General features: G+C 36.9%; 1 protein-coding gene across 2 annotated transcripts in view; it reads left to right on the top strand.

Moving 5' to 3' along the window:
• Positions 1–26,747, top strand: part of PREX2 (phosphatidylinositol-3,4,5-trisphosphate dependent Rac exchange factor 2) — a 276,900-nt gene that overhangs the window by 163,643 nt on the left and 86,510 nt on the right. Inside the window, exons 26-33 of one of the 2 annotated variants that reach the window (XM_069465531.1) lie at positions 4,671–4,850; positions 7,169–7,263; positions 8,064–8,146; positions 8,872–8,962; positions 9,605–9,733; positions 13,940–13,981; positions 21,144–21,361; positions 25,286–25,388. In XM_069465531.1, coding sequence (XP_069321632.1) covers positions 4,671–4,850; positions 7,169–7,263; positions 8,064–8,146; positions 8,872–8,962; positions 9,605–9,733; positions 13,940–13,981; positions 21,144–21,361; positions 25,286–25,388 — 941 coding nt within the window. Of the gene's footprint in view, positions 1–4,670; positions 4,851–7,168; positions 7,264–8,063; positions 8,147–8,871; positions 8,963–9,455; positions 9,508–9,604; positions 9,734–13,939; positions 13,982–21,143; positions 21,362–25,285; positions 25,389–26,747 lie in introns of those variants that run through there. The other variant, XM_069465532.1, reaches the window with a different exon arrangement.

The raw sequence follows: 26,747 nt of genomic DNA, 5'->3' as shown, positions 1-26,747 counted from the left end.
TTCCCCACTCTGCTATTCTAAAAGCCTTTACCCAACTGTGCATGTTTATTAGAAAAGTGACATGAAATGAACAAATGATTGGAGAAGCTAACTTGGTCTTCTCTGTGTACACCTATTAATTTAATTCTAAATACAAATATATTCTGCATAATTCAATGTGCAAAGTGATCACTTTAAAACAGTGCGGTTGTTCCGGTGCCTGGATTCCATGGCCCTTAATAGTCAGAGACGCTGCAATGCAGTCAAGCTTAACAAGTTACTTAAAAAGCTGGTTACCAGACAATTTTCTCACCGCGTAGTAATTATTCTTGGTCAGACAAAGATGTCTTTGCAGAATGGAGAAGCAGATCTCGGATGTGTTGCCAAGTTCTAAGGGAAATTGCCTCATATCATCTCCTCGCTAACCTTTCTAGAACTTACTCCTTCCTGTGAAAGGGCCTGGCGTGGAACTTGTCTTATCACGAAGCCTGGTTACCCTGTCACTTGGGAATACCTCTCCTAGAAATAAAATTTCCTTGAACACAGAGGCTTTTCTCTAAATCCTCCAACTTATCTTCAGATCCAAATATGGAATTAGAGACAAAGTTGCTGTCTAGTAACGTGAGAAGAGATGCCGTTATGAATTTCATCAGGGCTTTGTGATTCCTGTTTCACTTTAGGGAGCTAAATTCTTTTGCACTTTAATGGGCTCTTTTCTGGTTCATGACACTTAGATACTAGAAATAAACAAAAGGAAGAATAACTCAGGTCCAGAATCTTGGGTGGAATTTCAAAATAGAGGTGTGTGTGTTCTCACTGGGAGGAAGTGGATGAAGAGTATCGGGGCTTGTGAAGATAGGAAGTGTGAGAATAGACTTCATTTTGCAGCTGCCAGATGCCCCAGGATTGAGTGATGAGCAAACTGCGTTGCAGGACGGTTAGCGACCTGGGGGTCACAAATAGGAATGATGGTGTTGGTAGTGGAGTTATCTTTCAAGTTTCCGTAAGCATTAGGCAGGTAAATGTACAAAAAGAGGGCACGACTTCATCAAAACCAACATTTATTATAGGCCTACGTGTTAGGCAGGTTTATATTGTTAAATACATTGGCTTATTTCATTCTCACAGTCCCTCTGTGATTTGAGTTACGAAACACTGGGATGCACCACAGACATCTCATACATAAATTTATTTCTGAAACTGAATTATCATTTCCTCATATTCAGATCTGTTCTGATTCCTCTTCCACCAAGGTCTGCCCCTTGTCAGTAAAGCATTCCCCTTCTCTTTGGTCCATCAAGCCCAAATCCAGGTACTGGTTTTGCTGCTTCTCTTTTCTTCCCGTCCACCTGCAATACCTCACCAAGGTCTGTCAATTACACCTCAGAATATATCCATAGCTCTCAACATAGATTATGTCTTCGTCTTCCCTCCCTCATGCCGCCATAGGAGCTTCCGAGCTGGCCTTTCTCCATGCACTCTGCATTCAGCAGACACCGGAGGGATTTGTAAAGACAAACTGTGCTAGTTCCCTGCCTGAAGCTGTTGAATGGTGTTGCACCGCAGTGAAGTAATATCCAATGTATTATTGTGGCCTGCAGGTTTCCACACCACCTGCCCCCATCCACCTCTCCGCACTTTACTCAAAGAGCTCCAGCTGCATTAGCTGCTTTCTGTTCCTAGAAAATGACAAACTCAGTCCCACGTGGCTGGCCTCCTGGGCACCCAAGTGTCAGGCTGATGTCAGGTCTGCAGAGAATCTGTGTCTAGTATCCCAAGGTAAAGGAGATATTCTTCTGCCCAAGTACTCAGTGTAAAGGAGGTGCTTTCTTGACCAGGTACTCACGCAGTACTGCCCTAGACACCTCCTGGTTTCTACGCAACACCTGTTTTTTACCACCTTTGTTGTTATGTTAACAACAAGTCTAAAGTCTCGCAGACTTAAGACAACAAAGATTTCTTTCTTGCTCACTCTGCATACCCATCGTGGGGCTACAGGGTCTCTGCTCCACATTGTCCTCACTCAGAGTCACGGGCTGAACTGTGTCACATTGTCACAGCAGGGAGAAGGGAGTGAGGCGCACCGCACATGGGATAAAGGCCTGTGCCTAGCAGGGACCCATATCACATCCACTCACATTGCATTGGCTAAAGCAAGTCACACGGCCATGCCTGCCCTCAGAGGGTGAGGAGAATGCCAGCTGGTCATGTGCCCAGCAGATTTGCAACCCTGGTAAACAGCGCTGACAACTTCCCTATTCCCACCAGAATATGCAAGTTAGGGGCAGGGAGACAGGCTTCTGCAAAGAATATGTGTGTAACAGTGTGTCTCACCCATGTCACGTATAAATTGGGCATAATAATGATACCTACTTCATATGGTGGTTTTAGGGATTAAGTGAATGAATACATGTTATTAATAAGTATTTAGCATAGTGACTGGCATAAAAGTTCAACAAATGTTAGCTATGATGATGAGGAGGATGATAATATTAAAAACACACAGGTAGTTGCAATATACTTTGTGCAAAAATCTTGATTAATCATGGTATTAGGAGGAGATTCATCTGGAGTGGCATGCTGCTGGGGTTTTAATTAATGGACCTTTAGTAGGTAGCTTAATATTGCAGATGAGCAAAACTAAGGGAAAATATTTCTGCATGCACAAATAAAATATTATAGTTTGATGCCTTATTGTTGTTTTTCAAAATCTAGAAATTTTATGCAAAAACATGGTGTCAAAAACATGATTTCTCTATCATTCATTTGTGAGCCTAACGTTTCTTCCCTCAGGGTCAGTGTAGGCATGATGCAGCTGTCTTAAATGAAAAGCAACCATGTGAATACAATTCATATAACTTTGAAAAAAAATGTTTATACTTAGCCCCATGACTTCTAATTTAAAAAATCCATAAGCAGAGAGGACTTTTGGCGAAATGAGAAGTCCTGCACATCTTTCCTCTTTGGTATTCAGAGTTCATCTGTCTGTGCAGCATGGAGCTTGGATAATTGGAGTTAGTCTAATGTTTTAATCTTTTGGATGGAGGGGGTAAATAAATACACAATCTATTTTACAGGACATAAAAGTATCTTTCCAGCTAGAAAAATGGCGTTTAAAATTATTCCTAGATTTCAGTTATTGAAAATGTTCATAGGGCCTTGAGCAATGTAACATAGCTCCTCTAATTTTTACCTGTGTCTAAAACTGATAAAATGCCAAAATATTATTCAGGTATCACCTTACCTGGCTATCCTATTTGAAATGGCAGCTTCGTGCTTCCTTCCCCTGTTTATTTTTCTTGTTAGCATTTGCCACCATTTGATATACAATAAAGTTTACTTGTTTATTTTTCATCTCCGCTCAGTAGGATTTGAGCTCCAAGGAGGCAGGGGCTTTAGTGTGTTTTATAAACTGTAATAACCAAAGCACCAAGAACAATGCATGATATAATAAATGTGTTTAATTAGTCAGTGAAATTATTTAACAGGTATTAATGCACAGTATTGGGCTTGATATTATGGGATATGTATAATGGAGATAAGAAATTTTCATGGTCTTGAAATAATAAAAGAAACATTACATTGCTATGGAAAAATGAGGGTCAAGATATGTGCTGTTGATTGGAACTGAATGTCTTAGGTCTGCAGTGAATGCAAAGGTGATTGTTGGCTTGAGAAGCCACACATGGGATGGGCCCTTTGTTTAGATATGGTTTAATTTGGTTTGCAAGTTTTGTAGCATGCTGTTTGGTAATTAAGAGCAATTCCAGTTTGCCTAATTTTGAGTTAGACAGTTCTAACAGGAATATTCTGTAGCCAAACATCCAGCCTAGAGTGGTTGGGATCAGCAGCTACTCAAAGTCTTCATAAGGTTTCACACCAGTTCCATCTGAATGTGGTATTTTAGCCTGGAGCCAAGTGTAAGAGCTTCTCATCTGGGCAGATTTCTGACGTTTCATCCTGGCTGGATTGTGGATGAGGTTCGAGTTGCCCCTGCTTCCTCCTGTCTTCACCCTCTATGTGACTCTGCTTTCAGTTAGTGTCTAATAATCTGTAAGGCCAGAACTCCTGTTTGTATGAGGGGTGAGAGGGATTGACATTATGATATTTTCCCTGTCAAACAGAGAAAGCCTGGGAGAAACCTAAGGCGGGAGCAGAGGAGTAGGTGGGTTTTCAATATCTAAGGATGAGCCAGTGGGAATATCAAAGCACATTTAGTGTTTGTGTTTAATATTTGGTTAGCACTTTAAAGATGACCAAGTGTTTTCACAGGGTGGTGATGGCATGGCCGTGGTGGGGACAGAGAGGTGACCCCATTATGCACCAGCAATGTGTTGCTCTCAGTGCATTCCCACAGCAGTCGTGTGGGCCAGTTATTCTTGTTGTTCTCACTTTGCAAATGTCAAAGACAACTATCATAGCTTTGTTTCAGCTGCAGTGATAAAGTGACAGAACCAGGATTTGAATGCAGCTTTCTAATTTAAATGTGTGTGCTGTTATGATTTCTTATTCTGGGAAGAAAAAGTGAACTTTCTATGACATGCTTTTTTTATGCAATAGGATATTTGATGTGAAACATGGAAGCACTCTAGAAATATTTGTAAGCTTATCATATTCAGCAAATAAGGTAGTTATCTATAGCAGACAGTTTGAAAATGTGCACTTATTTTTTTTTTAATACCACATTGCAGCCTTCTGTCTTCGATAACATATTCTCCTAAATTAGAACGTAAGACGTCAGAGTGTATAATACCAACAGACAGCGACAACGAGAAGGGGGAAAGAAATAGCAAACGAGTCTGTTTTAACGTAGCAGGAGATGAACAGGAAGATTCAGGTCACGATACCATCAGCAACAGAGACTCTTACAGGTAATGTTCATTAGTTCCTCAAATCCATTTTATCATCAAAGTCAAATGTGATTCTGTATTTTTCACAAAGGTCTTGAAAAAACTTTTGATTGTTGAGTTTTGTTTTTTTTTTTTTTTTTCTGTTCTCGAAATGGTCATATGTTATTATTATCAACCTCAGACAGAGCATAATGGGGCAGCATCATCTTTCAAATTCTTTCCTTTCATCATCTGAGTAACTTGGAAAAAGCATTTTTTTCTCCAGCTCTGTGGACCTAATTTGGGAGAGTTGTTCTATATGTGGATTGCATAACATGGATAGCAAATATGAAAATTGTGCCTATACAGTATTAACATTTTTTCTACATGTCTGTTTCTGATCATTGGGAGTGAATAGGTTTTTTTTGCCCTATTTCTCCTTTTTATATTCTCTGTTCCAAGCAAATTGGACTAATGTCCTTTGCCCACCCCTAGGATCAGCTTTGTGTCTTTCTTCTCTTGGATCTCTTCTGTGTTAGTTTTTCTAAGGCTGCTGACAAATTAGTACAAACCCAGTGGCTTAAACAACAGAAATTTTTTATATTATCACGTAGCTCTGGAGGCCACAAATCTGAAAGCAGGTTGATGGCCTTGTTGGTTCCTTCTCAGGGCTGGTGGTTCCAGGCCTCTCTCCTTGGCATGCGAATGGTCATGTTCTCCCTGTGTCTCTTCACATCAGCTTCCCTCTAAGTGTCTTGGTGTCCAAATTCCCCCACCTTATAATGGCACTAGTCATATTGGATTAATGATAACACCCTAATGACATCATTTTAAACTCGATGACCCTATCTTCAAATTAGGTCACATTCTGAGGTACTGGGTGTTACATGTCAACATATGAATTTTGGGGGCGACACAATTCAACCTGTAAAACTCCTTCCAAACTCTTTTGTCATTTCCCTACCAGACTCTCAAATGACAGCTCCTCCCATGAACTTCCTTAATTGATGAGGGCTTTTTCTCCCTCGAATCCTGTGTCACCTGACACCTCCTGGAGGACTGGCACAACCCGCCACATAAACTGTGTACAGCTTTGACATCTCCCATTTCACTGGTATTAACTGAAGGCAAAACCTCTCTTATTCCTTCTTCTTTATTATACTGTGTTTTGTAATGAAAAGATATTCAATATTAATCAAACCAAAGTTATTCTCATCAGAGGCATTTATCACAAACTAGTAGCTAACGTTAAAAATATACTTTTAACAGGTACATGGGGGAAGAGGATGATTTTACATAATCCCCACCGAAACCTTATGTGGCAGGTTCTGACGGTAACTCCATTTTCCACGTGGGGAAACTGAGGCCCAGAGCAGCAACACAGTTTACCTGTGGGACCATGAGGCCAGGTGGTCGGGCTTCGCAGTGTCTCTCTTAACCACTCTACTGTCCCAATGTCTATGTTTCCGAAAAGGATTTTAACAAGTACATAGAGTTAATTATTCCTAGAGATTTAATAATAGATCACACAGATTAACTACTTTTATCATTTCATTTACTTTTAGCTTCTAAGCACACCAACCTGCTCTTTAATAGGAATCTGTGGGGGTTTTCCCCAGTGGGAAATTACATGTTTAAAAATACTTTCTTACCTCAAGTTCTTATTATCAGATAATTAAAATTACCCTCATGGTTTCCCTCTAGACAAAGATAGAAATTTTAAATATAAATTAAAGTTAAATAAGTCCTTCTTACTTATTCTCAGAGGAAAGAAAATATTTTATCTCCTGCACTGTTTCTGAAATCTGTAATAGGTCCGTATTCACATGCACACATTTTGAACATTCTTTTCTTGGATGTTCATGATTAGGATGTTCATCATTATCGAGCACATACCTGTGCTCAGCTCTAAGATGGAGACAGACAAAGTCCGGATCCTCCTTAAGGAAGCTCAGAGTGTAACCAATAAGTTGTCATTTAAGCTACCAGAAAGGGCCAAAAGGAAGAAATCATGAAACAGGACTGTGTCTCTGTTAGCAAATTACCTTACTGCAAGTGTGTACCATCCAATAGATTATGAATAATTTTAAGTTTGATTTGACTCTCAGTTTTATAACTACACATTTAAAAAAATTCATTTAGATTACATGATATGACAAGACAATTTGAAATATGATTGAATTTAAAATACATATTTTTTGAAAAGTAAGATAAACTGAGTTGAACATGTCTATCTTTCTTACAATTTTCTGCAAGACATATTAATTAATATAGCTGTGGCATACGTTTATGTAATAAGAAACCACAGGGAAATGTGGGCAAAGGGACTCTTAAAGTAACATGAAGCTCATTCTTTTCAGCGACTGCAACAGCAACAGGAATTCCATCGCCTCCTTCACCAGCATCTGCAGCAGCCAGTGCAGCTCCTACTTCCACAGTGATGACATGGACTCAGGTGCGTGGGTGAAGACGTGCATACTTTTTGATGTTAGTCCTATCGGCGATAACTTTAAGGGATTCCTTTCTTTGATCCATATGCGTTTTTACCTTGTATCTTTCCTCGTGGCCATATGTATTGCATTTCAGTTTTATATGCTTGATAAAGTCAATCCCATTATAAAGAGAGTGAATGAAAAAGAGATGAAAGAAGCGAACTAATTTTTATCTTAAGATATGTTTTATGATCTTTCTAGAGTACTATGAAGGGTTATAGGTTCACTGGAAACACATTTTACTCAAAGCATTAGGCATTGTTGATTAGGATGAGGAGGTGAGAAGGAGTTTGAAACTCAGGACTTCTAAGACAGCAGGTACCTGAGCTAGCCTTATATGTGGGTGACTGGGAGCAGGGTACTGGGAGAAACACTGGTGGATATAGATATGCTGTAGATATTCTAGATGTTCTTATTTTGTGTGTGTTAAGAACAAAAACTTCATCCAATTAGGACAAATCTTAAGTTTTGATTATGCAATTTCTTTCAACTCTTCAACCATTAGAAAAACACACCATCCGAAAGAGTCATTAACAAGTGTCCTTTTTGTGAAGCATTTTGCTTTCTCCTGTTTCAGAAGAACAATCATCTGACATCCTAGGAGCTATTAAATCTCTTGGAATTTGTTTTTTGAATATGAGAACTATTGTATGGAACAAGAGTTTATGTTAAGTTTTTTTATTTTATCTAATATTAAAATATTTTGAAATGATAAACATAAGATGAATGATCTGGGTGGTTTTGTTCTTTGTTTTGCCTCCAGGCGATGAACTTCCTCTAAGTGTTCGCATTTCTCATGATAAACAGGACAAGATACATAGTTGCCTTGAGCACCTTTTCAGCCAGGTATGAGATTGAGGCATTTGTGGGTTTTTTTCCCACAGACAACCGTCCAGAATCCCTTTTTCAGATGTGGTAAAAATGCTGAAAATTATAATGGAAAGGCCTCCATCTACCCCTCCACCTCCTTTACCTCAATTTCTGCCATTTAAAATAGGAAGAGATTCCTTCGGCCAGCTAACCTAAAGGATATCAGGAATATCAAGTTTTTTACAGTCCTTAGAAAGTTAAAGTTACATACACAGGAGTTATGCCTTTTATTTGGTTTATTTTTTGGGGAGGGGGGCGGTTTTCAGAATACTTATGACATTTCTTGCTTAACCTTATTCCTAATTTTAAAAAGTTCAAAATTGTCTTGGTGCTAATATTGGTGTTTTGCATTTAAAAAAATTATAGCCAAAATTGGTAGTATAGAGGGCTATTACCACTTTGAAAAGGATTCCAATAACTCTTTGGGGGGAGGGAGTTCTAATAACTCCAGATCTTTGACTTTTTTTTGTGAGGTTAATTTATATTTTGTACTAATATATGTTAAGATAGTCAGAAATGTCATTGTAAATGCTATCATATGAGTTTATTTCAATCTTTTATTTAAAGATAGATTTCACAAGCATCATGGGGTTTCAAAAATAATCGTTTTAATAAAAAATGCTTTACAGGATTTACCCTTAGAAATATATATTGTGCATTATGAGAAGGATGTAACTGTCAGAAATCTCTTCTATTCACAGGTGGATTCAATTACCAATCTCCTAAAAGGGCAAGCCGTTGTGAGGGCCTTTGACCAAACCAAGTATCTCACACCAGGTCGAGGATTACAAGGTAAGGTTTAAAAAATTACTGTTAGGAGCAATTTGGAAACAAACAGTGGTAGACAGGATAGCCCTGAAGCAAAAGCATCGTATAAGAAGAAAAATTCTGGTTACTTGTATTTCATAAATCACTGAATATTACTTCTATTTTGATAACTTTTGAATATGTAAAAAAAATCAGTATAGACTCTTTTAGGTTTCTTTGAAAGTGTAAAATGTTTGATGCCTCCAGAGGCTATGCTGAACAAAAATGAGTCAATTGAAGGTATGTAAATATTAAGTTGCTTTTGCAGAAACCAAAAGTAATCATAATACCTACTTGATTATATCCCAGTGGTGGGGAAGGGGTGTAGGGAATGTGAGTTGGCAAATAGAATAGGATATAGAGCTGCCGCTTCCTTAAATATAGTTTGGGATATTGAAAGTATAATTTTCATCTATCTTTGCTTCTTTGTGTAAACATTTGTAAAAAAATAACATTAAGGTTTGACTTTACATTTAAGAAACATTCTGTTGTGCTATGGCAAAATAAATTATCACCATGCTAATAGTCTAGGACAACAGTGATAAAAGAAAGAAGATTCTGAAGCTTCCGGGCTTATGTGTTTGGGAATTGGTTGAGATTTAAGAAAGATTTTCTGTATTTATTTAGAATTTCAACAGGAAATGGAACCAAAGCTGAGTTGTCCAAAAAGGTTAAGGCTTCACATCAAGCAAGATCCTTGGAATCTTCCCAGCAGCGTCCGGACTCTTGCTCAGAACATCAGAAAGTTTGTTGAAGGTCAGCATGCCAGGCAAAGAGCATTGCATCATGTTAGCAAGAATCATTCTAAAACCCATTACAACCAAAAATTCAGTAATGCCTGATTGTTTTGTGCAGTGTTTCATGTTGTGAGGAAGATAAAAGGACTAAAAATGGTGAGGGAAAAGGAGGGAAAGAAAGAATAAGATTGCAGGACCTGGTTTCCCAAGGTTATGGACATTGTAGTCTATAACATGGAGAATATTCTGATTGAATAAAATAAGGGCTCAAACTTATGAAGACAAATGGAACATGGAGAGAGTTTAATATTTTATAATATGAAACAATATCAGAAAAAATTCTAAAGGATTTGCAAAAGGCATGAAGCTAAAGTTTATGGAAAGTCTCAAAAAATTGTGAATCTGTGTGAGAATCAAAATAATTGCATAGGTTGCATCATTAGTTTTCAAGTTCCTATTTCAGAAGTGTTTGTCTACGTTGATATTAACTACCACAACATTACTTATTAATACTTAACATCCTATAATTGATACAACTTGTAAATTGGAGATAGAAAACTTCCAGACAACTCCAGTGAGTCTGATTGCACCTTGTTTAGGGTCAGGGTGATTACGTAGAAAATTGTGAGAGTTTCCAAAATGATTATGGTGAAAACGATGAAACGAGAAATTTGTTTAATTTTAAAAATGTCAACTTCAGCAATTTTCTTCCCAATGATTAGACCAGTGTTTGGCAGTGTCTGGAGATATTTTTGGTTAGCACTATTATGGGTGTGCTAGTGGCATCTAGTGGGTAGAGGCCAGGCGTGCTGTTAAACGTTCTACAATGTACAAGGCAATCCTTCACAACAAAGAATTTTTTGGCCCAACGTTTTGGTAGTGCTAAGGTTGAGAAACTCACACAATAAATATTTTGCCTGTGTTTGCATTATTATTCCTCAGTCATTTGTATGTCGGATGTGGTAAATAGTATTCATCAGGATTATAGCATCACTTCAGTGTCTATGTTTTTCAGCATAAGTTGGACAGAGTTGTATACTTTGCTGACAAAATACATCTCTTTATACCTGATGGAGTCTGAGCCAGTCACTTAACTCCCTTAGACTTCAACTTCCACATTTATTAAATGACAGAGATGGTTTAAATGTTCTGTGATTACTAAGTCTTCTGCATAGAAATATACTCAAACGTAATGGCTTAGATATTGTTTAGAGATCAGGAGAGAGGACATTTGTACAGATATGGAACACTTCCCCAAATAAATCACAGCAATTCTGTTGGGTGATAAAATCTTGTTTTTGACAGTTGTATTTCTTGGCTGTATTTTTATTTTATGGCTTAATATAATGGTTACCTGTGATATTTTGTAACATCACATTTAATGGAAAGTGTGAATTTAAAAGCTCCCAAGATAATGAATAGCATCAGTGATAAATGCCTTTTTAAAAGACAGTTAAATTTAAGGAATTTAAGCATATACTTAACAGTAAAAGTCATATTTTTGCTGAATATATGCCAGCATCATAACACTCCCAGATGTTATAATTCTGCAGTTGTTCTCCTCATCTTTGAGTATTTCTTTTTATAATACATTTTTATTTTTGACTAAATGTAATGTTGGACAGAAATGAAGAAATTCTTAAAACCTTTTTTGTATTGCATTTTCTTGTATAGCTTTGGGATAGAAATTTCTAATGCAGGATAAAAAGCTTAAGTTTTAAAAAGGTATTCATTTTAAGAATCTTACATTTTCATCTCAAGTCCTGCTTTTTGTACTCTTTGTACCTCATGTCACAATAAGCCATTGTAGGTATGACAACTATATACTTACATTGATTGATTGATGATATGTATTATGAATATCAGTGCCACTCTTGGTCATGGGAGCCCAGCAGCTGGTTGAGCATGGCTGGGTGTGCTAAGATTCTTAGAGTCAAGGGAGTGTGTGTGTATCGGGGGCTCTTTGTAGAACTTATAAAAAGTTGCATCCCTGGTTGCAACTTTCAGTGAGCACTTTGGATAAGAGCTATGATTGTTACTGTGTTAAGTGATCCTTTAAAAATGATTAATTTACCATCACTGCTCTAGCCCAGTGGACCATGCAAGGGAGAGGACAAGCCGCCCTTTCCTGGTGACATGTGTGGTGTTTGGTCCTGTTACATGGAGGAAACATTGGGATCGTTGAAATCAGTGCTTATTATGTAGAGGTGGTCTACACCAGTTCAGCATGATTTATCCTATTCAACTTAAAATCATTTTCATTCTACTTCTGAAATTGTCTTTAATTAGAGAATGATTTGCTGGAGGATTAGGTCTTGGCTGAAAATTTAACATAATGCCACCTGGCCAGAATTTGATGTTTTATATAGGTAGCTGGGTGACCTGGTCTGATGTTTCCTGGTCTCTGATATCAAAATATCTTGTCAATTATATACCAAATATGATATCAAAAATCGTAATTCTATGATCTGTCTTTAGGAAGGATTGTTACAGTGCCATTCAAAAATTATATCATTTTATACTCATCCATCCATAGCAGGTCAGCTAAACTGCGGGTAGAAGAGAACAGAGGAGATAAGGTATTAAGTGGGGACAGATTGATTGTTTGATATCACTAAGATGATACCTGGCTCCTTCTTCACCTCTCACTAAGTCGTGGTCTCATATTATCAGCTGAATGAAGCTATTTTTACTGAGCAGCTCACCATCACCTTAAATTCAAATGTCTGTTAGCGAACGTATTTTCAACTCTTTGCTTCCTACAAAAATTGTACTCTTTTCAAAGTCTCCCATTTTTTTCAGTAACCTACTTTTCTTTTTCTTTTTTTTTTTCTGCATTTATCCCATTATCCTAAAGAGTATTTCCCTTTTTCATCATCACCTCAGTAATGGTGATGATTTTCTGGCTAATCTCCCATCTCCATCTTTTTGGATTCATATATACCATTACCAGATTCATCTTCCTAAAACACCATGTTCCTAGCATCAGCACTCTGCCACTGAGCTTGTAGTGATTTTCTGTTAGATAAGTGTAAGCTCATCAATCTGATGTGAGGAAGAACCCATTTTTCAGTGGGGCTTTCTAATTGTATCCCAGTCTCAGTCCTTAAGAATAGCATCTCTCCGTGCTAGATCATCGGATAATTGTTATTCATTCTCTACTATATTCCTTCACTAGCACAATATCTCACTCTTAGAATATGTACCTACTCCCTTGACAGTCTAAATTTAAATGTTTTTATAAAATATTTTCCAGTCTGACTTAGAATTCTATACCAGCTTCAGCTAGATCCAGATTGCAACAACAGTCTTCACGTGTATACAGAACTTTAAATAATTCTCAAAGACTTTTCATATATTTATTCCCACTTATTTTTCCTACACAGGACTGTAAAATAGATAAGGTAGATGTTGTCATCATTTATGAATGAACCAAGACTCGGAAGTAGGTTAGCAATTTTCTAAAGCCACAAAGCTAGTATATAACAGATCGGTCTTCTGGCTTTTAGTTTAGTTTACTTTCTTGCCTCTGAAATCCTTTTGTTCTTGCAGTCTCAGTTGTAAAATTTAATGCCCTTCCATGTATTTTCTGCATTTCTTATCAGTTAATTCTGTCTCTCTGTCTGTATTGTGAACCTGTCTAAAATAGGATACAGCTTAATCTTTTTTGGTTTTCCATAAACTTGAGTACTTAGCAGGAACTGTGGAAGTTTTTAAATTTACCTATTGCAAGTAAACTATTGGAAGCAAATGGACACGTAACTCATTGGACACATAGTAATGAGTATGAAGTTAATACACATTTATCAAACATCTCTGGCCCTGTGTAGGATATGGTGGGAAGAAGAATATACATACATATATATAAAATCTTTTTAAAATAACAGTGGCAAAAATATTGTTTGACAGTTTATTGACATATACTGTATGCTTAGGAGTTTAGACAACACTGTGCAGGCTAAAATAGCTAAGGATGACCTACAAAGTTGGCAGGATTTGAATGGTGTTTTATCTACTAACATAATTCAGAGTTAAAAGACATTTTAGCATCTTGAACAATGGATAGAATTTGTATAGGCAAATAGTCAACAGTGGCATGTCAGGTGAATGGGATTTTTATTATCTAATATAGTAAGATTGTGCTAATTTTACTACACAGTTAAAATGTGGTATTTGTGGCAGAAAAAGAGTGAACAACTAACTGATGTGTTTTCTTTCTCTGCAGAGGTAAAGTGTAGGATACTCCTGGCTCTTCTTGAATATTCAGGTAACATGTTACATTATTTTTACTATTGCAGTATCGTGGCCCAGGATCTTAAGCGTCTTATAATATGAAGGCCATGCCTTCAGCCGTTTACAAAGATAGATGGAGATATGATCCCTACCATCTCTAAAGCCTTGGAAAGATTAGAAAAAATACAGTTTTGATAAAAACACAAAACATATATTCATCCTCAATTATAGGTAAAGATAAGAATTCATATATATATATATGTAAACAGAATATCATTAAAAAGGAGAAAGGGAGTAAGTTTTGCTAAAGGTAATTGTGCAAATAGGATTTATTGTGAAACTGCGCCTAACTTTTATATGAACAAGGATGTACATACGCATTTTATAACTCTTACTCATACTAAAACACTTCTACCACACACTTAGTGGGAGTTCAAAAAATATTGGCAATGGAAAGTGACACTGAAGGACAATTAATTATTTGATGAAACTCTAAATTATAGATGGCAAACTGCTAGTGTCGTAAAGGCAGGCACTGTATCTATTTTGATCATCAACAAATGCCTAAAATAGTGTCTGGCACCTAGACATTCAACAAACAATCGTTACAAAAATGAATGAGAAATGATACGGTTGAAAAAGGAAGAATCTATGAAATATTTTAGCAAGGTTTTTATTGAAAATGCATTTAGAAGGAAATGGAGCCTCAAATACATGCTAGTGAAAAGTTTAATGTTAGCTTGCTATGTTTCTCTTTTGGTAGATATAGAGACATACAGATATGTCGATTGACTTATTTGTATTATTTTAATCTATTTCTCATAAAGTATGCATATGCACAAATGCTATTATACTAACTTTAGATTTTGATAGGGATTTGTTCCGAAAACTATAACCTGTTAAACAGGAACAATTAATGGTTATATCAGTTAGCTTTTGCTGTGTCAAAAAAAAAAAAAAATCCCCAAACTTTGTGACTTAAAACGGCCACCATTTATTATTGCTCACCTGTCTAGTGTCAGCTGGGCTGTTCTGCTGATCTGTGCTAGGTTTCATTGATCTTGGCTGGGTTTGCCCATGTGTCTGCAGCCAGGAAGTGGGTTGCCTGGGCACAGATGATCGAGGGTGCCCTCACTGACTTGTGTGACACTTGGCTGGCTGTAAGCTGAGCTAACAGGGCTGCCATATCTCTCATAATCTATGAGGCTCACCTGTTCTTGTTCACATGGTGGATTTGCAAGGTTCCAAGAAGAGAGAAGAAGTGTACCAGAGCTTGCCACCGTCTGTTGGCCACGGGGTATAACTGGCAGGCTCAGAGTCAAGGGGTAGAGACATGGACTCCACTTTTGATGGAAGAGTCTCAAAATCATATTGCAAGGGCGTGGGTATAGGGAAGGGAAAAATTTGTGACCACTTTACAATCTACTACACTCAGAAATTTTTAATTATAAATGATTGAATGAGCCAAGTTAACCAAGAGGGTTTTTTATTTGTTGGTTGGTTTTTGCCTTAAACAAGTTTTTGCCTTGCTTTTTGAATGAGTAATAATATTTAGTTATTAAGTATAAAATGCCTAATTTGCTTGAATACTAAGTTTGACAGTTGATATCTCTGACATTTCATTTTTACACTTCTTGTTTTATTTTTATTGTGAAGGTACATCCTCAGTCTTGCAAACACACATTTTGACTTGTGATTATCTTTCAGATTTTTTTAGAGCAATTTTTGCAAAACCATGGTTAAGTCAAAAATTTGGGTTATTTTGGAATGTGAGTTCTGCTGTGGAATCTATGTAGTGCAGACAGCTCGAAATATCAACCAAGATTTTGGGAAGGATGTGGCTAATGAACACACAGTGTGTCAATGGTTTAAGAAGTTCCATTCTGGTGATTTTAATCTTGAGAATGAGCCACGTGGCGACCTGAGACCAAGGTGGATAATGATGAGTTGTAAGTTGTAGTGGAAGCAAATCCATCTCAACCTACACCTGAATTAGCAGCAAGGTTTGATGTTACTGTTCTAACAACATTGGACTATTTGAAACAAGTCAGCAAGGTAAAGAAGCTGGATAGATGGGTTCTGCATGAATTAAACAAGTGTAAGACGAGAAATAGTCTTGAAGTTTGCCTTTCTTTGCTGTGACAACATAAAGGCAAACCATTTCTACACCATATTGTTACATGTGATAAAATATGGATTCTTTTGGGCAATCGCAAGTATTTGGCACAATGGTTGGATAAAGATGAAGCACCGAGATAAAGTCCAAAACCGAATATTCATCAAAAAAAACTAATGGTGTCTGTTTGGTGGTCCAGCGTTGGTATTACCCAGTACAGCTTAGTGAAACCTGGTCAATCGATTATAGCTAATGTCTACTGCAGCAAACTAGATGGAATGATGAGGATGCTTGCGATTAAGCAGCCGAGATTGGTCAATAGAGACTGGCCAATCCTCTTGCAAGACAAGGCTCGACCACATGTTGCACAAACAAGGCTGCTCAAACTACGGAGGCTGGACTTGGAAACTCTGTCATCCACCTTATTCACCAGACCTTGCACCAACTGACTACCACTTCTTCCATGCTTTGGATTGCTTCTTGGAAGGAAAAATACTCAATTCTCAACAAGCTGTGGAAAATGCCTTTTGCGATTTCATTGCCACTCACTTTCCAGGCTTTTTTGCCGCTGGCATAATAAACAAGCTACTGTTGGGATGGCAACACTGTGTCTATAGTTTAGATGCATATTTTGGCTAATCGTACTTCTTGTTTCAGATGTAATAAACTACAGTTTTGATTCAGAATCGGCATTTCATATTTAATGACCTAAATAATGACAAAAATATCTTACCTTTTTGAGCTTTACTGATAACAACACACACTCCATGGACCTCATTTTCATGGATTTCACTGGCTCCTCACAACTACTCTGTGAGAATATTACTACTGTTTCCAAGGTAAAGAATTGACATTCAGGCAGATTAACAGTAACTAGCAAATGGTATTCATGCAACTCATATTTTGAGCATCTGGAAGGTTAGACATAGTGAAGCCGTATTGAGTAAATGAATAAAAAGTAGGTGGCAGTTTTGAAATTCAGACTTAGTTTTGCCAATTCCAGAAGTGATCCTGGAATGCTTTGCTTGATTCATTAATATTCAAATGGCTGTTCTGGTAGATGCTTATTTTAATTTCAATTTTATTATTCTATCCCCCCATGATTCTCCCTTTTCCTACTTTATTTGCTCACTCTCTTTTCCTTCATATATATATGATGGCACCAAAACAGTAACCAAATTACTTTGTATATTTGGCTGTGAAACTAGGTTCTTCACTTAAAAAGGGTAGACTGTGTCTTTTAAATATTAGTACTATTCTTAGCCCTCTTTTATTCCTGCCTTTCTCTTTCTCTAATATCCTTTTTTGTTGTTGTTTCTTTTTTAATTTCGTTTTCTTTTCCCTACAATCTCTGTGTCAGAATGATAGCTGAAATTGCTTATGTGTGTCTAGAAACCATCTTATTCCTTTTAGACCAGCCAGCTAATTGTGGAACTCGAACTTTTAAACAGTCAACATTAATTGAAGGTGTTAATATTTTAAAACGTGTGTAGAAGATGAGTTTAAGTAAGCGCTTAAGTACTGAAGTGAAGCCTGTGATAGGTACAAAACTCACTTGTTTTCAGTGTATTCCTACAATAAGAAAAATCTTACTCTACAAAAATAATAAACAAGCTGTCACAAAAAACCCCAGATCTCCTGCTTTTCTTCTTCTGCTAGACGCTGGAAGCAGATGTTGTAATTCTTGCTGTAGTTCTTTCTTATTGATAATACCTTTGGTAAAGGACGGACACTTGTGAATTTTCAATGGCTGCATAATTGAAAGAAAAAGACCTGGGTGTTTTTGCTGGCAGGTAGTCGATTGTGGTTTATTTCTTTATTTATCCATACTGTCCCTTCTTCATTCAGCAATAAAATTGAGCACCTACTCAGTACCAGGCGCTGTGCTAGATGTTAGAGGAAAAAAGAATCACCATGTTGATGCTACCTGATTTCACTTTGTTAAGTGTTTTAGATGTTTTTATCTCATTTTTCTTTATCGCAGTTCTAAGGTGTAGGCATGAACCCCTTTTTACATATGGGGATCTGATATCTAAAATCACATGGTCTAAAAGGGTTTAAAGCAGAGTAAGTATATGCCTCTAAAGCCTGTGAGCATAACCCACATGATACGCCACTTCCCCTGGCCTCGATGTGCTGATGGTCTCTTAGAGAACACAAACAGGTGAACAGCAAACGCAATGCTAAATAATTAGCTCTCTCTTAGAAGGATGCCCCCAGATATGTGAGGACAGAAAGAAGAATACAGTACTTCCTGGGGGAGAAGGGAATTTTACAAGGGGAGATAGTATTTCAATAGTTCAATGAGTTTCAAAAATTCATTGAGTTGACTCTGGAAGAATGATTTAAAGTTTGCCAGGTGGATGGGGAAGACAAAGGCACACAGATCGAGGAAACCTGTAGACAATGTGTGGGCCATAAGGGCATTTGATGTTTGAGGAACGTTGAGCAGTGCTGTGTGGCACAAAGAGGACACAGGTCTGTGCACCCCACTGTTTTATTATATTCTCAGGACAACCCTGTGAAGATTGTTGCTGGAATGCAGAGTGAATGAAGGAGGTGGTGTATTGAGGTGCTGTGACTATAAGTTGGAGATAGGTTGCAATGACCCCTTTATGCCACTGAGTTTTCTAATTTTGTTATTCTCTGTGAGACGATGACTTGTAAAAAGTTACTTGAAAAGCTCTTGATATATTATGTACATTTTAAATCTGTGCAAACAATGCATCTACTGTGTTGAAAATAGGAAGGTGGCAACAGAATATCATTCATGAAGTAATAAGCATTTACTAAGTATGAGTTTTTATTAAGTATAAACATTTATTAAGTATGGCCCAAGCCCGAACTTGAATTTCTCTATACCTCCAGTAATTGGTGCAAGGTTTAATTCCTGTGGGGTACTCAGTGTTAAAAGTTTGAATTCATGAATGAATGCAACTTCAGGTTATCAACAGGTTTTGCATATTGGAAAGACTTGAATATTAATTGTGATCAGTTCTGATTTGATAATGAGGTTGAATGAAAATCTTAATTTGGCTTAAATGCACATAGAATATAGTAGCAGAGAGTAGAACATTTAAGTATTTTTTAAGATAAAAAAAGAAGAAATTTGAGAACTACTTCTTAAAAACAACTTGGAGATAATTATTTCTAACTATTAACTCTTGTGATCTTTACTAAAGCTTGAAATAAAACCAGATCCTTCTTTCTCTAGATTTTTGCTTTCCATTCAATAGCAGCAATTTCTTTCCAATTAGGTTTTTATTAAATCATTCTCAGGTTATAGGTGGGAGTATTCCTGCCAAAGCTACGGAAGTATTTTTAAAAATTCACCCAGATTTTCTGCTTTACTACAGGACACCTGAAAAACAAATTAAGAATATAGAAAGAAGACAAAGGGGCAATTTTTACTTACTTAGTTTCTGTCTTGCACCTTAGTACTCCAGCTGCACATTGGCGCTAACAAGCTATCTAAATTACCTTCTTAAGTCAAACTAAATCCAGACGTTTCAAGAAGCCAGAGAACAAACTCATGCATTTTCATCTGACTTCATTCATGTGTTTGTTAGCACCACTGATTCATTATTTTCATTCATTCAGTAAACATTTATCAAATGTCTACTCTGTTGGAAACTGTGCACAACAAAATAGATGTTTCGGTTTATACTTAATTGAGAATTGGACAAAGTTAATTCCCAGTTTAGACATTTTATAGCTACCTGTAAATGTTCTTTCCCAGTTAGTAGCCTGGGGCACATGGTATAGAAAGACTTAAGGAAAATGTCTAACATATGTTGTCGGTTAAATTAGTAAGTTGAACCATATGGAATTGCCATAGTCAAACATTTTTACCTACCAGAGCAGCAAGTTTATGTAGTTCAACCTAATAAATAAATGTTTTCAATATAAAATTAAACATTTTGAATATTTAATTTTTTTCTAATAAAATTTCTAAGATTGAGTATTACTAACAGTGAAACTGAGTAACACAGAAACTGCGTTATGTGTACACAGCCTTTGATAGCTATCAATGTTCTTGGTAAACATCTTAAAAATTATGCCTTTTTCAGTAAAACAAGAGCTCATCACTGAATAAGGCACCTTTAACTCTGTTATACAATAATATTGACAATGCATCTTCCTTCCAAGAGATTCTATGGGCCCTTGAAATATTCAATATACTTTGGGGATTAGATTATTTTTCCCTGTGTTGTTCTTCTAGTGTAAGTGATTTTTCAACATGCAGAATGCCTGGCTTGGTGTTCATGTAGCTTGTATGTTTCTAACCACTCAGAGAAGTGAAACTTACGTGTTAGCTTCTTTCCATTTGAAAACATCTCTGGCTCAGGAGTGGCAGTTCTCAGGGCAAATATTCCTTCAAAGTGTGTCAAACAAAAATCCAGTCAATTGCAGGATAAGAATTCTAATAAATATATAAAAATCAATTCCTACTAAAACTATAAATATATTACTTATGTCAAAGAATTATAGGAACTCATGTTCCTATAAAGTTGGCAATTTATAGCTCATGAGTTTATAACTCAGTTCAGGAGAGACAGATTTGCCTATTATTACAAACAAATACTCTTTTCCCCACAGGTATTTCACATTTAATATTTGAGTTGGTTCAGTGGATAATTTAAGAAAAAGTATTAATAATATTGTGTTTCATTTGCCAGCACAAACTGAAAAATTGGACTTCAAGTTTCCTTTAGGGAAAGTGTCATTGTAGCAAATGCAAATTGTGTCCAATCAAGTAACGAAAATATAAAAAAATGGAGCCTTTTTTTACCTTCAGGTTTTATCAAACAATTTTAATGATTGCAGAATAAAGTCACAGTATCAATTAAGAAAAATATTTTAATATTTCCAACACTTTTTTTAGTGTTTAGTGTTTCTTGTAAAAGAAAAAAAATGCTAAAACTGTGTGTGCTTATTTATAGAGCTCAAATTCTCATTTTTTCACAGGGAGCCAGTTCAGTGAACATATAAAATACCAGTGAATGTAGGTGCTTAATGAATTAGTTTGCTCCACCTGCGACCTTTTTCAAAGCCATCTTTATGTTCTTTTGGATCACAGACAGTGAGACGCAGCTCCGGAGGGACATGGTTTTCTGCCAGAGTCTCGTGGCCACCGTCTGTGCCTTCTCTGAGCAACTCATGGCGGCCTTAAACCAGATGTTTGACAACAGCAAGGAAAATGAGATGGAAACTTGGGAAGCCAGCAGGAGGTGGCTGGAACAGATAACAAATGCAGGCGTTCTTTTTCACTTTCAGTCACTTCTGTCACCAAACTTGGTAAGGAATCGTATGGCTCCCACTGTCTGTGTCAAGTGGAACCTGCGTTGTAAGACGGTTCCAAATAAGAAGTGGTTATTCATTTCCACCTCATTCTCTTCTTTATTATGGCTCTGCAGTCATTCAGCTACTTGAAAAAATGTATTTCCATGGCCGTTCAAGTATGTATAATGTATTTTAATAAGTATGTATAATGTATTTTTTTCTTTTCTGATTTTTCTCTCTTCTCTGTGGCTGCTAAAAGCTGAGAAAGCCTTCATCTGGTACTAATTCTTGTATCCCTAAGCACTGACTGGAAAAGGTCATCCGAAGAAAAAGGGTCTTTCTGCCTTTCCTTATTCCCAGTCCAGAAGAAACAGCCTGCCACGAAACGAAAGCTCCCAGGGAGGCTGATATTCTAGAGCGTGCTTAATAGAGGGCCCAGACAACTTGCATGCCATACTGTCTGCAATCTGTTTAAAATTTGCATATGTTAAATAATTTTAGTTCCTTCCTTTGTATGCATGTTTGTCCTGTTAAATCTAAGAACATTGCCATAATTACTGTAGACTATTCCATGTTTATGCATCAGTTTTGCACAGGGGATATGAAGAAAGCAACTTGAAATATTTGAAAAATAAAACTATGGTGAACTTAAGAGTTTTTTCTCATATACCTTCTGTGGTTTGGACAGTTGTCATGATGTTTAAAAGCAAATATGTTCACTTTTATATACAAACTTCAGGTGCTCACTAAATAGAATTGTGATTTTAAACATGCGAGCCTATTTCATCGGTGTGCATAGAAGATGTAGCTACCAAGTAATTTGAATAGATATTTCTCCAAAGAATATATAAAATTGGACAAAAAGCACATGAGATAATAATCAACATCATTAATCCTTAGGGAAATGTAACTCAAAACCACAATGAAATATATCACGTGTGGTGTGGATGGCTGTAATTCAAAAGATAGCTAATAACAAGTGTTGGAGAGGATGTGGAGAAATTGTAACTTTTGAAATGGCTTATGGGAATTTAAAATAGTATAGTCATTTTGGAAAACAGTTTGGCAGTTCCTTAAAATATGAAACATAGAGTTTTCATATTACCTAGAAATTCTACTTCTAGGTATTATCCAAGAGAAATGGAAACTTACATTCACACAAAAACTTGTCTGCAAATGTTTCAAGCAAGAGTATTCATAATAGTTAAAAAGAAAATTCGAAGAAACCTGTAGTCTTTCTGCCTCTGTCGCTAGAACACAAAATCCACCTAGAAATGTGACTGTCTCTCTGGGAGCTGCAGACAGTGGCATTCGGTGTGTCCCTGCGCTCTAGGCACAACGGTGGTCACTTGGGTATTGCTCTGGCCGTGTCTGCTGGAACATTGTGACCTGTACCATGGACTGTCTGGGCATTTCTTCCTGTGTGTATTCCTCGCAATCAGAAAAATGCTGATTCTTCAGTTCTCTCCTTCCATTCCAGGTTCATGGCATTTTTCTGCTGCTTTGAAAGGTTTTAAATATTAAGAATAATGGCTTAATAAACATTTATCCAGCACTTACTGTATTCCATGCACTATATTAAGTATCAGCCAAGGTGCAAAGGTGATGATTCTGTCAACCTCTTTGTCTCCATTCTGCCCTTTTGGAGTCTGGGGCTAACTTGCTGATTCTTTTTCACACAATGGAAATTCTTTACCGTCTCCTTTATCCTCTACTATTGCTGCCCCAAAATATGGCTGCAAGCTTACGGCAACTTTTTAAAATGTTGTATACAGTGTGTTAACGTACTGTTTAAAAAAATCATTGACATTATTAAGAAAACAAATGTTACCTTTAAAAGATAAGCTGTGTATGATAGATAAGGTTAATTATATTTTCATAACCAAATTGGTAAAAGACCCTGTAGAGAACGCATTAAACTGCTGGGGAAGACGAGACTCTTGTACTAGAAAGATGATATCACTAAGGCATGAACAGAATTTGTTATAATGACAGGGCTTTATCTGCCTCAGCTATCAAATCATATGCTGTAAGAATGAGACAAATGACTAAAACAAATCAGATATTCACAAGATGCTAGGCTAAGGCCCCTTAAAGACAAGTGAGGTGAACATAATTCTTGCCCCCAAGCTTTTGGGAAGAAAAATAATTACATACATGGAAATTGCTTTTATCATAGTTCTAATAAGTAACAAATTGAATAATTAGTAAATTATCTTATTATAAAATAGGATAACCATTATTACTGTAGTTTTTAACTAAAACAATAATTTTGCTTCTTAGAATTATACTTTATAAGATTTTGGATGGTTAGAGGCAAATTGCATGCTTTTTGTGTATTTATTTGTAAATAATAAATGAAATCAATATGGTTAGAGTCTAGCTGCAAAATAGACTGAAAAAAATGTGTATATAACCATTTAAACAATAGGGGAAAAGTAAAATAAAACTATAAAAGAGACTTGTAGTCCAGGTGCAATGGCTCAGACTTGTAATCCTAGCACTTTGGGAGGCTAAGGTGGGAGGATCGATTGAGGTCAAGATGTTGAGACCAGCCTGAGCAAGAGCAGGACCCTGTCTCTACAAAAAATAGAAAAATTAGCCAGGTGTGTTGGCACGTGCCTGTGGTCCCAGCCACTTGTGAGGCTGAGGCAGAAAGATCGCTTGAGCCTGGGAGCTTAAGGTTGCAGTGAGCTATGATGATGCCACTCTAGTCTAGCCCAGGAGACAGAGCAAAACTCTCTCTCAAAAAAAAAATAAATAAATAAAAAATAAGAAAATAAACTTGTAACTTTGAGGGATTTATTAATTTCATTTTGGACGGTGAATTCTTAAAATGTTGATAATTTTATTGTGTACCTGTATGTAAATACAACACAAGGGAAGCTATTTTTGGTCTAAACTTACATTATGTCATGTTATGTTGCGGGGAGTTAGCTACGCTCCCCGCAAAGAGGTCCTTTTCTCTTTGTTCTGATCAGATCTCTAAGTTGACTACGCCAGTTTGCAGGGAGTTAGCTAGGCTCCCTGCAAAGAGGTTTTTTCTTCCGATCAGGTCTCTCAGGCAGGGGTCATCGCAAAGGATGAAAAATATAGTAGGAAACAGAAATAAAAATATAAAGTAATGGCAATAATAATACACAAAGCCAAAGATATAGTTTATAAAGTAAAAGTTTATGAAAATAGATAAAGGAGGGTATCCGGATGGAAATATTTTACCCGCATCAAATATTTCCCCGACTGAAACTCCACACAGGTATTATATAGGGTACATACAGGCTTCCCCGTTGCCAAGGGCAACGGGATTTGCATACTAACAGGCAGTTTGCTTTAGGGTCAAAGTCTCCTAAAAGTCTACTACAGATCCTTTAACTAACTCTAACTAGGGGAACAATGGGTTATAAAATCGTCTTGGGGCAAACTTCTAAGTTTTATGACAAGGCTATTACTTTAGCAACAAACAGAGACATCTTGGCTCTGGTGATTGTGTTCTTGGAGACAGAGATGATCCCAGATGTCAACATGGGCTGTGCTTTGTGTTAATTACTTGAACCGCATGGTTCCATCTGGGCCCTGCTTGGGCATTAGCATATCTATCTGATTAGCTCTCATCTCCGGGGGTCCACCTGTCAGCAGCACCAGCAACCTTTGGTCCTAAGGGAGGCCTGCCTTGTCTTTCAAAACAGGTGAGAACCAAAGGCCCAGTTTACAGCTGTCTCCTTGAGATGCAGCTTCTACTGACCAGCAAGACGCCCTCCTGAGACGAGGCAGCTCTTGAACTAACACATTTATCTTTTCCTTAAGGCAAAGCCTTATTTGACTTCTGAAATCAAATTTTGTCTCCAGAAATACAGGGGGCATTTCTATAATTCAGTATTCTTAGGCTCAACATTATGTCACATCACATGGTGTTAAACATAGTTTTTTCTTTCTTTGTAGACAGATGAACAAGCCATGTTAGAAGATACACTGGTTGCACTGTTTGATTTGGAAAAGGTTTCCTTTTACTTTAAACCATCAGAAGAAGAACCACTGGTTGCAAGTAAGTAATTAAATGTGTATGGGATTTCTTTGGCATCAAACAATAACATATAGCATAACTTTGATATTAATATATCTGATAGTTATTTTATGAATTGGACTGTTGAAAAGTATCTCTGTGATTTAGCAATTTTCCGTCATTAAACCTGATAAAGGCACTGTTTTAAGTTATCTCAGGGAAGTAGCAATGCCCATGGTTCAATGTCCATATCTTTTAGTTTTTGCAAGTTATTAAATATCATCATTATCTGCTGTTTCCACATTTTCATAAATAGGTTTAAAATATATGTATCAGTCCAAGAAATCTTCAGCAGTTTGTTATTATTACTATTTTTATGTGCCTCTTCTTTCTTGCTACGTGTGAGGATCCTGTATATCATGATAAAAGATGTAAGCTTCTTCAGGGCTGAGAGATGTTCTTATTTTTCACATTCCTAGTACAATAAATAGGGATTCAATAAATGTTCGTTTAATTCATGATTTGATTTCAGAATGATATTCATTTGTTCATTCATCAAAGATTTCTTAAATGCCTACTTGCGGAGACTAGTTGTTGGATTCGGTAGAGAACTAAACAGACTACTCTCTCTCATGGGGCATACATTCAAGTGGGGAGAAATATTATAAATAATAAGCAAGATAAACAAATTAATTTTATAATAAATTAGAAGATAATAATATAAAGTATATGAAGGGGGAAGTAAAAGAGAGCTAGGATGAAAATGAAGGGGAAAGTGCAAGGTTGCAAATAACGGGGAGGAAAGCCTCATTTAGAAGAACAAATCCCTGACGGCTTGGGGGAGGGAGTCCTGCAGATGTCGGGGGAGGAGTGTCGCAGAGTCACTGGACTCAGGTGGGAGCAGGCTTGGCATGCTGTCAGGATAGCAAGTTGGCCGGCTTGGCTGGAGTGGAGTGAGTGACAGGAACAGAGCAGGAGGTGGGGACAATGAGGAGGCCAGACCAGCAGGGCTTGCCAGCCTTTGAAAGAGCTTTACCTTCCTAATCAAGCCTTTGGGCAGGTGAATGACAGGATCTGGCTCACATATTCAAAGGCTGCCTGTATTGAACAGAACATTCTTGGAGCAAGGGCAGAAACCCAGTGACCAGTTAGGAAGCTACTGAATGACTCAGGTAGGAGAGGGTAGCTGTGGAGATGGTAAAAAAAAAAATAAAATAAATAAAAAATAAATGTTGATGCTGTTTATAATCATTTATGAAGGTAGAGAGAGCAGAATTTTATCAAAGTTTCGTTTCTCCCAATGAAAGAGAAAGAGAACAAGAAGTACAAAGTTAGAAATTCAAGGGCAAATTTTTCTGGCACAGGTTATTATTTGATAAGGATAATGTTATTTGAACAAAT

The sequence above is a fragment of the Eulemur rufifrons genome, chromosome 3 (assembly GCF_041146395.1).
Source record: "Eulemur rufifrons isolate Redbay chromosome 3, OSU_ERuf_1, whole genome shotgun sequence".
NCBI classification, from domain to species: Eukaryota; Metazoa; Chordata; class Mammalia; order Primates; family Lemuridae; genus Eulemur; species Eulemur rufifrons.
The sequence above is the reverse complement of the archived record's forward strand: the minus strand, read 5'-3'. Positions and strand labels throughout refer to the sequence as shown.